The sequence below is a fragment of the Xyrauchen texanus genome, chromosome 3 (assembly GCF_025860055.1).
Source record: "Xyrauchen texanus isolate HMW12.3.18 chromosome 3, RBS_HiC_50CHRs, whole genome shotgun sequence".
NCBI classification, from domain to species: domain Eukaryota; kingdom Metazoa; phylum Chordata; class Actinopteri; order Cypriniformes; family Catostomidae; genus Xyrauchen; species Xyrauchen texanus.
In genome coordinates, this window is record NC_068278.1 from 35458298 (window position 1) to 35475713 (window position 17416).

The window sequence follows — 17416 nt, forward strand, 5'->3', positions numbered from 1 at the left end:
CCCCGTCCCACTGCTGCCTCTCTCAGGTAGGGCCTTAGAGCGAAGATGGCGACGGACAAACAGAAACATGAAGGCAGGGTGAAAATCGGACATTATATTCTCGGAGACACGCTAGGAGTGGGGACGTTTGGAAAAGTCAAAGGTAAAACTGTTCTGGATTTTTTTGTGATTGTTGCATTAAACACAGCTTAGCAAAGCTAACGATGATTGAGCATGTAAATGCGGCTAATGCAGCAACACTTGTTGGCTAATGTCAATGTAGTCATGAAACAGCTCGAAAGTACTCGGAGCAACGCTATCTTTGATCACTTTTGTATAGTGTCAGCTATCGATGTTTACCTGCTCTTTTGAATTCTTGCATGCTTGTGGAATGGGTTTGTGTGGCTCAAAGAGGGTTTGGTCGTGGCTAACCTTGTTAGCTTTATGTTTTTATTGAGTGATTAGTATTGTGAAGTTGCAGTTTGGTGGCGATTGATGGATGCGCTCTTGCATAGGCCAAATGCCCTTTACCAGTGTATGCCTCCGACGTCAACCACAGATGCAGCTCGACAGAAACGAATCAACAGACTTCATAATATAGCAAAAGACAAGTACTTTATAATTATGTTAAGTGTTAGCCTACTTTTACTGCTAAGTAGCATCGTTGTCAGTCAAATTTATGAAAATTGCTCACGTTATTTGTAATCCACAATTTTACAATTATAACATGACCAATTATGATGCATTGTCGTGACTAATAACAAAGGCTTTCTTACAACAGCTAACGTTAATATGGTTGAATATAGACATTCGCATAACAGTTTAACCTCTCAACCGTTGAACGCATTTTTGAAAGCCCATTCATTCTCAATCATGTTGTTTATAAACTGATGCAATAAAACAATGATAGCTTAGCGATAGTGACTGAAAATAGGCCTAAGCCATGCAGTCTTTAACTGTAATTAAGGGTTAGACGGCTTCCCTGCTTGCTGTGCCCCTCAGAGCCAAGGAAGGACTTGTCTGGTGGGATCAGCCTAAATTACCTTTCAGTTCTTTGATCCCTGATAGACAGGAAGTCCGTTGTGTAGTGCGAAACTGAAAGATATTTGTGTAGTGATTGTGATATACTATAAACAGACATGCTAATCACAAATTCAACTAGTCTTTACAAAGAAGCGTTTTATATAACCTGTCCTGTGATCATACTTTAGTGTACATAGAAGAGTAGCGGAGGTCATTTACATGCACACTTACACACTTCACTCTGAATGTTTAGCTTTGCGTTAATGCATAACTAAAACAGTTTAGTAACTTAAAAGAGACTGCACACAGTTTCTAAGAATTGTTCACCATGCTGCCTTCAGTAGTTAGTGATACAGCAAAATCTGGTATGATTAAAAGGACTGTACCTGTGGATGGATTTCATAGATAAATTGAGCTTTCTTTAAAAAGTTTATTAAAAAATTACATTTATGGGAAATTTGTAATAAACATCACACATTGACTGCAAGCCTTTTCTTGATTTTTCAATGCAGATTTGCAGACTCCATTACAACACATGACATTCTGCTTTTCATCAATTTGTCTGAGCACATGAGTGCCATTTACCTCACCCAAAATAAATTGAGTTAGAATAAATGGGTAATTCCAAAAGATCTCCTTGGAAGGTTAATCTGATAAATCTCTCTTACATTCGGGTATATGTGCTTCATGTGAATATCTTTTTTGCCTGTCTGGTAGATTTTCACACCTGTATTTTTGATGATTTCACTTGTTTCCGCGGGGACTGTAATAAGGGCTACACGCTCCCTCGTGAGGTAATCAAATGACAGTAGACTGGAGGAAGAGATGTTTCTGGACTCTACAGGTGTTACTGTTAATGCTGTTTGCTCAGAAATCATATATAAAGATGTTAGAATTATACCCCATCTTTTATTCTTCGTTATTATTATGATACCTTTGCCTTGCGGAGACTGAGATGCTGCTACCGCATATAATAATAAAAAACGCTTCACGCAGGACGCGCCAGTTTAGTGTAAATAAAGCGTTTAGCGCACGTAAGCAAACGGAACCGAACTCTGAGCACTCAAAGTATGAGAGGGAGTTGTGGAGCACAGAACCGCTCTGAAAATACTGTAACAATGCGCTAATTTAATATAGACTGGACTGAGCAGCGCAAATAAACGTTGAAGGGAGCAGACTATTTATTTATTTAATTAAATCGCAGCCTTTGCAATTTAATAATCGCAAAAGGTCTAGTAATAATGAAGAAGAACTTTGGAAGTATATCGGGGGCTTAACAACTTATCTGGGCAAACATTAAATCATCATACTATTTGCAAACATTCAGCTTCTTTTACTGACCTCATGTGAACTCTATTTATAGAATGAGGCATAAAGTCATTGATAACACATTTGAGTATCACATTAGCATCTTGAGCATCCTCAAACTTAAATGTACCTCTAAATTCCTCCCACAGCGGTGTGCGGGTGTCTGAATGTTCGCAAACAGTATACCATGCTTGGCTGTTTCAAACCTCTTTTTATCCCTGAATGAAGGATGCAGAGAACTTCTTCGGAACTATATTGGGGACTTTAGAATGAAATAAGGCCTCGCCGCCTTGTCAGTGTGGAATATTCTTTTGAGTGGTAAAAATTGCCAATGTTTTAAATAGCAAAACACTAATTGTATAATGAAAACAATAGTTTCTGACCTTCTGATTCTACCACTTTCTCCAGTTGCTTGTTTTATTGAATACCTTTTCAAACATGGTTTCTTCTTGTCTGTACAGTTGGCCAGCATGAGCTGACCAAGCACCAGGTGGCGGTTAAGATTCTGAACCGGCAGAAGATTCGCAGTCTGGATGTGGTGGGGAAGATTCGTCGTGAGATCCAGAACCTCAAACTCTTCCGTCACCCACATATTATCAAACTGTAAGTAATAATCATGACCTGTTGTTGATTTAATCTGTAAAATGGTCTCATTTCCCATGTTGTCACACTCATGTTTTCATAGCAGGTTAATTCACTCCATACTCTGCCATACAATACAATACTGATTATTTTGTGTTTAAGTGTCTGATGACCGGGTGTAACCCAGGTGTCCTAGCCAAATTTGCCCATTAGATTCTATCCATCATGGCTTCCTAATAATCCCTATATATATATATATATATATATATATATATATATATATATATATATATATATATATATATATAAAAATGGGATGTCAAATTATTAAATTATAATTAATATTTTTTTTGTACTTAATCGTGATTAATCGCAATATCTTTATAAACATGAGTAGACAAAATATGCTTCATCCAGATGTATTTTTCAGTTACCCACACAAAACCTACCCCACCAAAACTCCACCGGCTGCCCTTACTTGCACGCTATGTTACTATTATATTATTATTGAAGGACCCAGTAGCAGTCACGGAACACAGACAATCACCTCGCGTTCGCACTTTCACTTCACGCTCACACTGCGCCTCACAACTTTTGCCTCGCGCTAGCACAGCACCTCACAGTGCAAGGCTGGTGTCCAAATGGCAGCTGTCTTGCAGCTGCAATGAAGTTACAATGTTAGGAGCTCTATCTGTGCTTTGCGGGCATGTTCTACTGCTCTGCTACACTGATAAAAATGCTTGCTGCAGGTCTCAGCATAATGTCTCCCATCATCTGTTTTCCTAATGGCAATGCATGTGATATTAGCGGCATTTGCGCAAATTGACTCGCTTCTCATAAACTACAGTTTATTCAAAGGGTCCAATTACGTGTTAATGGCGTTAAAAAAAATTGTTGCTTTAAATAAATTTTGCGTTAACGCGTTAATTTCATCAGCACTAAAACAGTTGAAGACAGAATTTTACTTCTGTCATTAAAACTCATTTTTTAACCTCTCCAACAATTTCATATTAGCAAAATATATTTTTGGCAAGTTGTTTAGGACATCTACATGCATGACAAATAATTTTCCAACAATTGTTTACTGACAGATTGTTTCACTGTTAATTGACTATATCACAATTCCAGTGGGTTAGAAGTTTACATACACAAAGTTAACTGTTAACTTTAAGCAGCTTGGAATATTCCAGAAAATATTGTCAAGCCTTTATGCAATTAGCCAGTTAGCTTCATATAGGCAAATTGGAGTCAACTGGAGGTGTACCTGTGGATGTATTTTAAGGCCTACTTTCAAACTCTGTGCCTCTTTGCTTGACATCACGGGAAAACCAAAGAAATCAGCCAAGACCTCAGAAAATAAAATTGTGGACCTCCACAAGTCTGTTCATCCTTGAGAGCAATTTCCAAACGCCCGAAGGTACCATGTTCATCTGTACAAACAATAGTATGCAAGTATAAACACCATGGGATCACTCAGCATCATATCGCTCAGGAAGGAGACGCATTCTGTCTCTTAGAGATGAAGGTAGTTTAGTTCTAATCAACCCCAGAACAACAGCGAAAGTCCTTGTGAAGCTGCTGGAGGAAACAGGTTGACAAGTATATCCACAGTAAAACGAGTCCTATATCGACTTAACCTGAAAGGCTGATTAGCAAGGAAGAATCCACTGCTCCAAAAGCGCCATAGAAAAGACAGACTACAGTTTGCAAGTGCACATGGGGACAAAAATCTTTTTGGAGGTCTGATGAAACAAAAATGTAACTTTGGCCATAATGACCATCATTATTTTTGGAGAAAAAGGGTGAGGCATGCAAGAGCGAAGAACACCATCCCAACCGTGAGGAACAGGTGTAGGAGCATCATTTTGTGGGGGTGCTTTGCTCAGTCCCCTGCCGGATGGCTGCAGCGACTCTGTCCCCTTGCAGATGGCAGTGGGAGGCAACAGCGAGTTCTCCCAGACAGTGTGCTCTTCCTTCAATCCCGGGCTTCGGCACCAGTGAAACAAATCAGGTCCTTAATGTAGAAAGGAGGAAGCGGGGACCGAATGAACAATCCACGTCAGACATTTCATGAACACTTTTCAGTGTGTAAAAAAACGTGCTTTTCAGAATAACATTTAATACACGTGCTGCTTTTCAGCAGACACGTTCAACATAAAGACACACACACAGACAACTTTGTGCATCTCTCGAACTGAGGCTCTGGCTCCACCTTATCCCTCTCTGGCTGATTGTGGTCATTCTCCCCCAGCCATCCCTCATCTCTCGCTACAGTAAGGAATTAATTTGTATTTCTGCTTTAAGGCACATTAACAACTTAACAGTTTATCACTAACCTTTAGTGAACTGCTTTATAAAACTGATATTGCATACAGTTTGCAAATAATTAATTTGACTAGTTTTAGTTGCAATATATACACTCGTTCATGCACCTGATATTAAAGAAAGAATTATGTGTAAATATTGGTTAAAAGTATTGGTCAAACCAATTTTCGGTCAATCTCAAATGACAGAGTGAGCATGTAAGAGATTGACTGTGTCTGTGTGGAATTTTGGGATGGCTTCCCTGATGACCATGCTTGCTTTTTCTTAGTTTCTTTGCCTGTGGTTTATTTGTGGCTTGGGGTGAGACAAGACATGCATGGAATTACTGAAGATGGGATGATAGGAAGATGGGGAAATTCCATTGGCTCCCATTATAGTGAAGCATTTAATGCTTTCTCTTGGATACTCTAAACAACTTAATTTTTTTTGTTTAAATTATTGTTTGCTTTGTTTGTTTGTTTGTGTATGTACACTGATTGTCTGTTGATGTTCTGTGGTCAGGGTGTTTTCCACAGTTCCAGTATATTTGTTCCATCATCAAAGCCACAAACATTTACTGTGTCTAGAAAAGACATGGGAATGCTGGAGAGAGCTATGAAGTCTTCCTCCACAGCCATTAGAGATGAATTGGCTATTTTGAAGTAAATGTGGAAAACCAAAATTACAAATGTAATTCTAGTCAGTTTAAATATTAATACATAAGTATACCGCTACTGGAAGGGAATAACTAAAAATTAAGAAATTGCTTTGTATTTGGCTAACATTGTGCAAATGTTAAGTTTGTGCAAGTTTGCAAAGACTGTACTAACAGAAGGCATCTGGAAGTCAGTCTTCAGTCCACTTGAACAGATATGATTTTGTTATGTTGGTACACTGATTACTGTGTATTACAGTAAAGAAACTCTAAGAAGTTTACATAATGAAGCAATAATAGAGACTAATGATTACAACTAATTAAAATAATGTGACAAGCTTTAGGTTATATAACTCTGTTTAAAACTGTACCTGTTGTTTGTTTGTTGGACAGCTATCAAGTGATCAGCACACCAACAGATATCTTCATGGTGATGGAATATGTGTCAGGAGGAGAACTTTTTGACTACATCTGTAAAAATGGAAAGGTAAAGTTTTCGTTGGTGTTTTTTATTAATTTTTTGAGGCATAGTTTGGAATTGTGAAGCCACAGTCAATTCAAAATAAGAAACCATCACACAATTATGGATTCATGAGGTCCTGATAGGTCTTATTCTGTGTCTCTTTGATAAGTTGGATGAGAAGGAGAGCAGACGTTTATTCCAGCAGATCATTTCGGGGGTGGATTACTGCCACAGACACATGGTGGTGCACAGAGACCTCAAGCCTGAGAACGTCCTGCTGGATGTGCACATGAATGCCAAGATTGCAGATTTTGGTTTGTGAATATACACTAAAACTAACTAACTAACTGGTTTTGTTGAAAATTTGGAGGAAAAAATAACAAATAATAATATTTTTATATATATATATATATATATGTGTGTGTGTGTGTGTGTGTGTGTGTATTTGTGTGTGTATATATATATATATATATATATATATATGTATGTTGGGGTTGCTTAGGCTTTGGGGGCTTCAAATTTCTGAAAATATGCATACTCGTTACCTTTCCTTGTGTGCCTTTCCTGGCTCCATTCTCTTAAAATTTTAGGAAAGGTTGCATGGAAAGGAAATGAGGATGGAGGATTCGAATGTATTTGTAAAAATGGAATGTCCTGTTCACTCAAGCATCTGCGTTATTTCAGAGCTCTTGCTGTTATGTTGTTGAAACTTGATAATATATTCACAATAAATCCTAATAATTCAAGATATACTCTTGAAGGATGTGGCAATATAATATATACAATATAATAAAGATTATTTATTTAAACCGCAGAGGTGAAACGTGAGTTAAAACTGTGGTGCCAGATGTGAAGGGGGAGGAAAAATGTATGCGTGCATCAGTTGTTTCTACAAAAAAGACTTCTGCATAGTTTTCCTCACATAAGCATTCTACCTGAAGCTTGCTCTGTCCTCCGTGTCCCACAGTGCATTTAGAGAACTGATACATCCTTCATGATGGCAGACTTTGATTGGTGTGCAGGTAGTCTTTTGTAGTCAGACCTGTGACTTCGGCAAAGGTCTGGGCTCTGAAGCAGCTTCAGTTGGCCAAGAACCACCCATTTAGACAGGAAACGCCAACTGACTAACATGTAAAGTTTTTTTGGGGGGGGTTACAAGATGGCGCCACAGATGGCAGCCTCGGTGTGGAGCTCTCACATTCTTTTGTTGTTTTTGTTCGTTTGTCCTGTATTTAGTAGGCAGTTTAGGCATGCTGGTCAAGCTGCATCATATATATATACATATATATATATTATTTTAAATAAAAAAGATAAAAAAAAATATTATCTCTGTCTTGTTGTATTGTTTGTGCACTGGAAGCTTTTGTTATCAAGACAAATTTGTTGTATGTGTAAGCATACCCTGATTCTGATGTTAAGTGACCAATCACAGTTTTGTCATTATGAGGTGTTTAGGGGCGGGGTTATGAGAGATGTATTATACCATAATAAAAGACCTACATGGCGAAAGAAATAGTTAATTTAATTATGAGTCTCCATGAGAGATTACACAGGAAACACATGGGAAAATAGCAGAAAATGTGTTGAGAGTCAAAGTAAAGCACAGAAAACCTCATTATAGAGAATTTCACAGACATAATTAAGTAAACAAAACAGAAAATACAGCTCTGCTCGTTGATATAATCTTTTTTTCTTTTTTGCTATGTCCCTCAAACAAAACTCTTAATATTTTTAAAAGATTTGATGTCATTTACCCTGGCAAACTTGTGCAAATTCTGTGATTTCGTCCTTAGAAGCTCTTATTGTATCAGTGCGGAACCTTCATAAATCAGCTTCAAGGCGGACTGATAAAAGGTCCTGTGTGCGTCTACTCGTCGAAGTTTCATCAAACCAGCCAATCAGATTTGTGCTGAGTTGATCGAGAAAGCGTTATGTGTGCTATGCGCATCATCACCCAGCAAGGACTGTGTGGTCAGTGGGTGTGCTGTCTGAGGCTGAGACTAGTGTCTCAAACAAGGAAATGAGGAAGCATCAATTAGGGTATTGAGGAGCAACTTTTGCCTTCTCTGGTTTGAGATGTTTGTATTAAAAGGTAGACAGACTTTGTAACCATACACCATCATTTTTAATTCCGTAGGCTTGTCAAATATGATGTCAGATGGAGAGTTCTTAAGGACGAGTTGTGGCTCTCCTAATTATGCTGCCCCTGAAGTAATCTCTGGACGGTACTGTGCCCTGCTCTGCTTGTATTTTTACTTCTTTGCGGTTGTATCTTTGAGTTCTTCTGATCCATTCTTTTTTTTCTGAGACATTTCATCTTTAATTGTGTCTTTTTATATAACACAGTCTGTTCTGGACCTGCTGCTTTAAATAGCTGATAAATTGACTTTTGTGGTTTGTCATTCAGATTGGCTCTCTTGACTGATCTTTAGCTGTTCTGATCCAGGTTGTATGCAGGGCCTGAGGTGGACATCTGGAGCAGTGGAGTGATTTTGTACGCTCTGCTATGCGGAACACTCCCGTTTGATGATGACCATGTGCCAACACTGTTCAAGAAGATCTGCGATGGCATCTTCTTTACGCCTCAGTACCTGAACCCCTCCGTTATCAGCCTTCTGAAACACATGCTGCAGGTGGACCCCATGAAGAGAGCCACCATTAAAGAGATTAGGTTAGACAATACACAAAACACCACAATGTGCACTGTGCATTTATTAAAGTTGCACTCAGTATTTTTTGTTTAAAGAGTTGAATGAAAATTCTCTCTTCGCTTTCATGCCATTCCAGATGTGTATATCCTTTTTTTCTTCTGCTGAACACAAAGATTTTTAGGAGAATATTTCAGCTCTGTATGTCCATACAACGCAAGTGAAGGGTGGCAAGAACTTTGAAGGTCCAAAAAGCACATAAAAGCAGCATAAAATGAATCCATGCGACTCCAGTCATTTTATGCATTTCTTCTGAAGTGATGCATTCACTTTGGGTGAGAAACAGATCAATATTTCAATCCTTTTTTACTATAAATCTCCACTTTCACATTCTTCTAAAGACATGGATTTAACCACTGGAGTCTTATGGATTACTTTTATGCTGCCTTTATGTGATTTTTGGAGCTTGAAAGGTCTGGTCACTGTTCACTTGCATTTTATGGATCTACAGAGCTGAGATGTTCTTCCAAAAATCTTTGTTTGTGTTCAGCAGAAGAAAATGCTACACAGCTAGGATGTTGTAAATGAGAGAATTTAAATTTTTGGGTAAACTATACCTTTAAGATATCTTGGACTTACACTGGGCATGGATGCAGCATTATTCAAACACAATCATTTTCAGTTACCGATGGTATTGTAGAAAGGGCAGTTACTGCGATTAAGCGAGTAGTATTCAGCTGGTCATGTGATCCTAACATGGCAGCCCCATGAGGGGACCCTCTCCATGTAGAATAAAATTGCTTTTATAAGGTTACTTGTATGACTGGAGTCTTCATCTCATGTGAGTGGTCATGATTTTATACATGTTTCAAAATTACAATTTAATTTCTTTAGAAGAAAAACCTTTCTAATGAGTAAAAAAATTACTGAGTGCACCTTTTAATGCCAAAATTATTTGCATATGTGGACTACAGTAATATTTCACTGAAAAAAAAAATTATATATATTTTTTGCCATGATAGTCAATAAACAACATCAAATAAATCAGTAATGTTTTGCACCGTATACTACCATTTTTCCAATGTTCATAAATTCATAGCGTCCATTGAGTTAAATTATAGCTATAGTTTTCAGCTATTGCAAAAAAAATAAAAAATTATATAAAAAATATTAAATATATATATATATATAGTATTTTTTGTTCAACCCTGAACTGTGTAAAACTTGTTTTCAGAGAATTTATCTTGTATCAGAAAATCTTGAATGCAAGTGTCTTTCATGAACTGACAGATTTTTCACTTGTTTTAAACATTTACATTTATGCATTTGGCAGACGCTTTTATCCAAAGCAACATACAGTGCAATTATTACAGGGATAATCCCCCCGGAGCAACCTGGAGTTAATTGCCTTGCATAAGGGCACAATGGTGGTGGCTGTGGGGTCGAACCAACAACCTTCTGATTAACAGCCCTGTGCTTTAGCCACTACGCCACCACCACTTTACTTGTTTAAACATAACATGATTTCTCTGAAAATTCATTTATCTTGTTTTAAGGATATTTTTACTAGAGAACCAAGCAAAGATATTCATATTGTGATTTGTTAGTTTTGTGTAAAATGTTCTTCAATCTTTTTTTCTGATCATTGATCTCTATTTTCAGGGAGGATGAGTGGTTTAAGCAAGATCTCCCCAAATATCTGTTCCCTGAGGATGCTGCATACAGCAACAACTTGACTGACGAAGAGGCGTTGAAGGAGGTGTGTGAGAAGTTTGAGTGCACTGAGGAGGAGGTGCTCAACTGTCTTTACAGGTTTGTCTGCTCATCTGCTTTTGTACCACCTTTTTGTGTCACTTTTGCTTAGGCAGATTGAGAGGTAGTTACTTTCATGCAATTAAAACCACCAAACAGTTATTTCTCTCATCTATCCATTCTTCCCATCCTTTATTTTAGTCGCAATCACCAGGATCCACTTGCTGTTGCCTATCACTTGATCATTGACAACCGGCGCATTATGAGCGAGGCCAAAGACTTCTATTTGGCCTCCAGTCCTCCAGACAGCTTCCTGGACGATCTGCCCGCGCATCATGCCACTAAGATTCACCCCGAGAGAGTGCCCTTCCTGGTGGCGGAGACTCAGCCACGCCCCCGACACACACTAGATGAGCTGAACCCCCAAAAGTCGAAGCATCTTGGTGTCCGGCGGGCCAAGTGGCACCTGGGGATCCGCAGCCAGAGCAGACCAAATGATATCATGAGTGAGGTCTGTCGCGCCATGAAGCAGTTGGACTATGAGTGGAAGGTGAGCATGAGTGCATGTAGATACGAACGCCTTTTAGATTATACTTCACATTTCTGTTATCGTTGTATTATTTAGTGCATTATTTAAGAAAACTGCTTATTCCAGGCTTTTTGCAGAAAGCAGCGTTCTGAAACATCATGTAAACGAGAACGCTCGTTACTTGCGCTGTTTTAGGAATTAAGAGAAAGCAGTTTAACACATCTAGGTTTTTCCTCAAGAAAGCGGCTTAATGTGGCCATGTGAACACATAAGTGCTGTTCTGATGGGTGTTTGAAGAATGTGCATGTCCGTAAACAGACCAGATAACAAATGTCATAGGATTGTGCCCAACAAGTCAACACAGTGGAAAGAATGCAACATTTCTGGGAATACAGTGTGAAAAGGACAAACACTATTATACAATACCCATTTATACACACCAATGTAAAATATCGATGGTGCCTCACATTCACGTATATGCACTCATACATTGAGGGCATCCTGGAGTTTTACCTAAGAGAACCCACTATTGTATCGCAATTCCGCTGCAGATTGTGATAGAAAGTTACGCAAACAAACCATAACAACTCTAGAATATCTGGAAATAAATTTGCAATGTAGAATAAAATAGCAAAGTAAATGTTCTGCACATATATAGTGCCTTTTTTGACCTTAGCAGTTACCAAAGTGCTTTACACTGTGTCCCATACACACATACACACTCATACACCAATGGTGGCAGAGCTACCATGTACGGCACTAACCTGGCATTGGGAGCAACTTGGGGTTCAGTGTCTTGCTCAAGGGCACTTCAATAAGACGCTCTCTGGTGTTCATGTAAACATAGTCAATGACTAGTCAACTAACCCTAAGTCTTAAGGAAGCCCTGTATAATTAGAAAAGTTGGAAAATTTTGATTGGGGAGGGTTGGGAAAAAAATAGAGGGGACACTGACTCCTGTGTTTCTTTTGAGAAACAGTAATTGCATCCTCTGCTATGCATTTCTGTATTCTCTCTCATATGGGTACAAACAGTATGTTAATGAAAAGCTCTACAACATGGTTTCTTTCTTAATCTACTGTTTAGATTTTACAGTCATTGTCATAACAGCCTGAAACTGAAAGCAAATATACAGATCCTCAGTGTGCCACTGAAGTACTAGGACAAGTTTATTTTTCAAGGCTAAGAACCAAGAGCAGAATGTGTAAATTTAAGGTGTGATATTCTTTGGAACAATATTTAGACTACTTGTTGCAATGAACCAGTTAGCACAGTCCTAGTTTAAGTTAAACTTGACTCAATGAATTAATCAGGTCCATTTAAGTCAGACTTGGTGGCAATTGTCCTGTTCGGACGGGATTCATTTTATATGGGGATGTGGGCTAATGTAATAGTTACCAGAGCTTCTCAGATTAAATTCTCAGATTCTTCAATTCAATAGTGTAATACAAGATTACAGGCTTATTAATGTCACCAGTTCTGTTGTATTTATATTCCTGATATTCCAGTTTCTTCTAATAATCACAGATACAGTATATGCTCATGTTTAATATTTCCTGCATAATCTGCACAGTATACATTTTCTAATAGGTTAGTTACATGTGACAGCACAGCAGTGTGTAATTGCAATAGATACACCCATCTCTGCTCTTTTTATCGACATCGCTTAACCCATGCGAATCGATGGTAAATATTACAGACGTCCACAGTAATGTCTCATTTACAGACATATGTCCTCCAGAAAACTAATCGCATTGGAATTGAGCTTATAATGCCTTTTTCTCCCTGTGGTTTGGCAGGTGGTGAACCCCTATTATTTGCGGGTACGGAGGAAGAACCCAGTTACTGGCATGAACACAAAGATGAGTCTCCAACTCTACCAGGTGGACAGCAGGACCTACTTACTAGACTTCAGGAGCATAGACGGTAAAGTGTGTGTGTGTGTGTGTGTGTGTGTGTGTGTGTGTGTGTGTGTGTGTGTGTGTGTGTGTGTGTGTGTGTGTGTGTGTGTGTGTGTGTGTGTGTGTGTGTGTGTGTGTGTGTGTGTGTGTGTGTGTGTGTGTGTGTGTGTGTGTGTGTGTGTGGGGATATTTTTCTCAAAAGTTACAATTCTTTCACTATTTAGTCACGCTCATGTTATTCCAGACATGTATGACTTCCTTTTTTTCCATGTGGAACACAAAAGGAGATGTTAGATTGACTGACAGTGTCCGTCACCATTAACTTTCATTGTATGTAAAAAAAATATGGTTACAGACATTCTTCCTAGCATGTTCCCTGGAAGATAGGCTTTGAAACAAAGTAACGGTGAGTAAACGATTTTCAGTTTTATTGTTTTCGCTTACATTTGTTCGGTTTCATTCAGATGACATGATGGAAGTAAAATCAGGGACCGCCACTCCTCACCGCTCTGGCTCAGTTGGAAACTACCGGACTACGCTAAAGAATGACAAGAATGAGAAAAATGAATGTGAGGATGCAGTAAAGGGGGATGCGTCCGCTCCTTCCACACCTCCGATAGCCGGAGGGAAACTAGCAGAAGGCTCACTGGCTTCTTCTCTTACCTCCTCAGTGGATTCCACTGGGGGAGAGATTCTCCCTAGGCCAGGAAGTCACACCATAGAGTTCTTTGAGATGTGCGCCAACCTCATCAAGATGCTAGCACGATAACTTTTGTTTCCTTTGATGCCTTCTGCTCTCTTTCTCTTTCAATCTCCTCTGTCTCCCCTCTCACTATCTGGCTTTTCTCTCTTCTAGAATGCTGTCTACCTCTTTGTCCTCCAATATCTGTGTCTTCATCCACAGCAGTCCTTCTCTCTCTCTATTTTTGTCTCTCTTTTTCTCTCTCAGTATCATTAGAGCAATAAGCATGCAGACTCAAGACTCCATGCATCCCACTTGCATGAACAAGCTGAATGGTCCGTGGCACTACAGTTGCCAGTGTCAGCCTGTTTAAGGAGTCAAATAGGGAGTAGAAGATTGAAGATTGGTGCGAGAGGGAAAAGGATTGAGGATTTTTTGTGCCACGTTTAAAAAGATGTCAGAAAGATTGCTAAGCCACTTTATAGTATCAAAAATCTTTAAGAGATGGTTTTACAATTCTTTTCTCTGGTTTTATAGCAAGGATTTTCTTTGCAGAGAGGGAGGTGTAGAGATGTCTGTGCATTAAAATGTATGATTTATACACTGAGCTAGTTGTACTGTACACAATGTTGTTGTGATTCTTGGTAGACCAAGAAAGCAATTTCGAGGCATGTGTGACATTGAATGAGACTGAACGCACTTTTGCACAGTTTTACCTGTTAGTTTCTGTGGTCTAGTCTCATGATTGGCAATCCTATTAAAGCGGCCAACTGGAAAGGACACTTGAATAGGAGGAGCCAGCTTATAAAGTGGGACACTAATGGGAGGGGCTGACTTTACATGGTGGGCACTTTACAATTAAGGGACGACTTAATGAGTCAGCTTTTCTTTAAGAAGAGGCCAATGTAAGACATCCATTTATTCTGAGGAATTGCAATGTCCTTGCCTCTGTCTACGTAAATTAGAAAAAATACTTTTTTTTTTTTTTTCAAATAGGTCTTTGTTTGTCATGTCTCAACTTTCTTTTATTTCCATTTGCTCACATGTTACGTAAATATATAAGGATATACAGAATTAAAAAATGCATTTGGATTTATATTTATCAGTGCTTTATATGGGGTTGTAGATTATATTGAAATTGTGATAATGGACTGGATTTTTTTTTTTTAAAGAAATGTTTGATAATATTGCTGTAAGATTGTTTTATTCCATACACTGCTTTATCAAAAAAAAACTTCTTTTTTTTTTGTTTTTTTTAATATTGTTTTAGATGTTTTACAAAACAGGGGTTGCTTAAATAAGTTCTGCTTAATGAAAAATCAATTGTTCCACATTCCCTTCTCTCTATACCAAATTACATTTCTATAGTCAGGCAGGGCCTGTATTAGAACCTCTGTAAGGCTTTGCTCAGGATCTCTATCTCTAAAAATATAACCTGCAGAATATGAAAAGTGCATTTATGAACACTTGGAATAACCATTAGAATAGGAAAACACATCCCACATGCATATGACTTCATGTGCCCTCATATGCGGCTGCACATGCAATGTATAATGCACAAAGTATTTAAACCCATGTCCAGAAAGAAATTAACAACAGTATTATTATTAAATTATGTTTTGGCATAATGATGGAAGTAAGCAACTTCATCACAGTAGTTTTCAGGGCTTTCAAATTGTGTTTAACAGAAAAGCATAACCCAATGTTTCCAATGGGGACATGGAGAAACTATATTATCTGCATTTATTTTCCATTAAGTAAATGCACAAGTCTTTTCTATACAAGGTATGAAAGAAATCTGTTAAAGTGTTTTGCTTTACCGCTGAATACCTAAGAGATCCAAACACAAATCTCTATAAATGGCTGGAAAACCTGGAATAAATTAGTTTTTAAATCATAAATGAATACTTTCTGTGTATGGCACAGCCCATTTACTTTTTTCTTCATATAACATTTAAGCAAACAAAATGTCTTAATGCACATTCTTAAAGCAAAACAAACAGCAATAGCATACTCTCAAAAAGAAGGGGGGAAAAAGATTTCAAGCCAATAATTGATTTGATTTATTGATGTCTTGATTATGTCTATTTCCTAGGGAAAAAGATTAGGCTTAGTCTCTTATTTGTTCTAAACTGCATTGTTATTTCAGATTCTTCTTTAACAAGACATTTAAGCTAAAACTTGGCAATCGATGCCTTGCAAGCCAGTTCTAAGACAAATCCCAAGACATTTGGTTCTGCTTTGTCCCCTTTACAGTTGTTTTACCATTCCCTCATTAGTCTCATTCAAATGATAACTCTCCTTATCTCAAGGGAACATGGCTCTTACAATAAAAATAAAACCATATACAGCAAACGACTGAGAATTTTATCACAATTAAAAGGGTCAGAAACCGATTAGTGCTGATTAACTTGTCTTTAATCCATGTTTGTACAAACAGCAGGCCACACTCTGTGGTAGCACTTTTTAGTGTCTACACAAGTTGTTTACTCAGCCATGGAAAAACAAAGAAGAGTTTGAAAATATATAAATGTATTTGTCATAACTGCTTCAAAAAATATGAATTTGTTCATTATCTGTGCAGAATGGACCTCATGGAGGCTTGCCAATGTAAATTTACATATAATTACCTTTAATTTACCATTAAAAGATGATTTGTAAATACAACTGCCTAATAAAATGCTGCATAAAGAATGATTGCTTTGCTTTTTTTAGTAATGTGAGTATAATGGAATCATAAGATTCCCATTGTGACAACTTAACCCATATACCCGTTCTTGAGGCATTAAAAAGTGTTAAACTTTTTTCACCCGTGGTAATAATAGAGAAAATGTTAAATACATAATTGTTATTGTAAGACTTCAAGATATGTGCCTATACAGAAACTTATCTAAAAACTAAACCTACCCTGAGAAAACCAGAAAAAACGTGTGACAATTAGCCCCGGTTTCTGCTATTCATAATTGCTTGTTCTTAACCTTTATATAAAATGTATGTTTTATAATGATTAAAGTTAATAAGTGTTTTAAACTACTTAACTACATAATTTACTAAGCACGCTATTGTCCAACACAAAAATGTGGTGCTTTTTAATTCTTCAGTACAAGTTATGCACTGAAAAAACAAATGACTAGTAAGATTTGCATACTTTTTTAATTCCGATTAAAATAAACAGTCAGATCATATTTTTATGTGTTTTTTCATAATTCGTTGTGCTCGATGGGTTGTTGCATCAGGTGTTGCAACAAGAAGACATGTAGTAGGCTGTACTGCATTCTAAACGGCATAAATGATGCCTTCACATTGCACTTCGAAGGGAAAACTGTTATGATGGCAACACAGTATATTACAAGAGAATTTTCAATAAAACATGACTTAAAAAGTAAAGTCTATGAGGCAGTGGTGGCTCTAGACCACAGTATCTGCGGGGGCCAGGCAGGAGCCACTTGTGCTTTCAGGGGGCACACTTTTAACATGTATCTTAACCTTTCAGGGTTATTTCAAGTCATTTTTCACCATGTCATGTATCACTGCAATCTCTAGAAGTAAACTAATAAAACAATTTCAACTCAAGTGAATGTTTCATGTTC

At 37.8% G+C, this 17416-nt stretch overlaps 1 protein-coding gene across 1 annotated transcript; it reads left to right on the top strand.

Annotated features, from left to right (window-relative positions):
* prkaa1 (protein kinase, AMP-activated, alpha 1 catalytic subunit) lies at positions 1 to 17416 on the top strand. Its single transcript, XM_052104820.1, has 10 exons — positions 1 to 142; positions 2772 to 2913; positions 6245 to 6338; positions 6484 to 6628; positions 8452 to 8539; positions 8761 to 8985; positions 10625 to 10774; positions 10916 to 11264; positions 13043 to 13169; positions 13609 to 17416. Exons 1-10 carry the CDS (start codon positions 46 to 48, stop codon positions 13911 to 13913), a joined length of 1722 nt encoding a protein of 573 aa, XP_051960780.1. The 5' UTR covers positions 1 to 45; the 3' UTR covers positions 13914 to 17416.

Bases quoted from the DNA above. Each gene is read 5' to 3' on its own strand.
- prkaa1 (XM_052104820.1), top strand. From the start codon at position 46: ATGGCGACGGACAAACAGAAACATGAAGGCAGGGTGAAAATCGGACAT. The intron at 143-2,771 runs GTAAAACTGTTC...TTGTCTGTACAG, and splicing joins GACGTTTGGAAAAGTCAAAG to TTGGCCAGCATGAGCTGACC. The intron at 6,629-8,451 runs GTTTGTGAATAT...TTAATTCCGTAG, and splicing joins TGCCAAGATTGCAGATTTTG to GCTTGTCAAATATGATGTCA.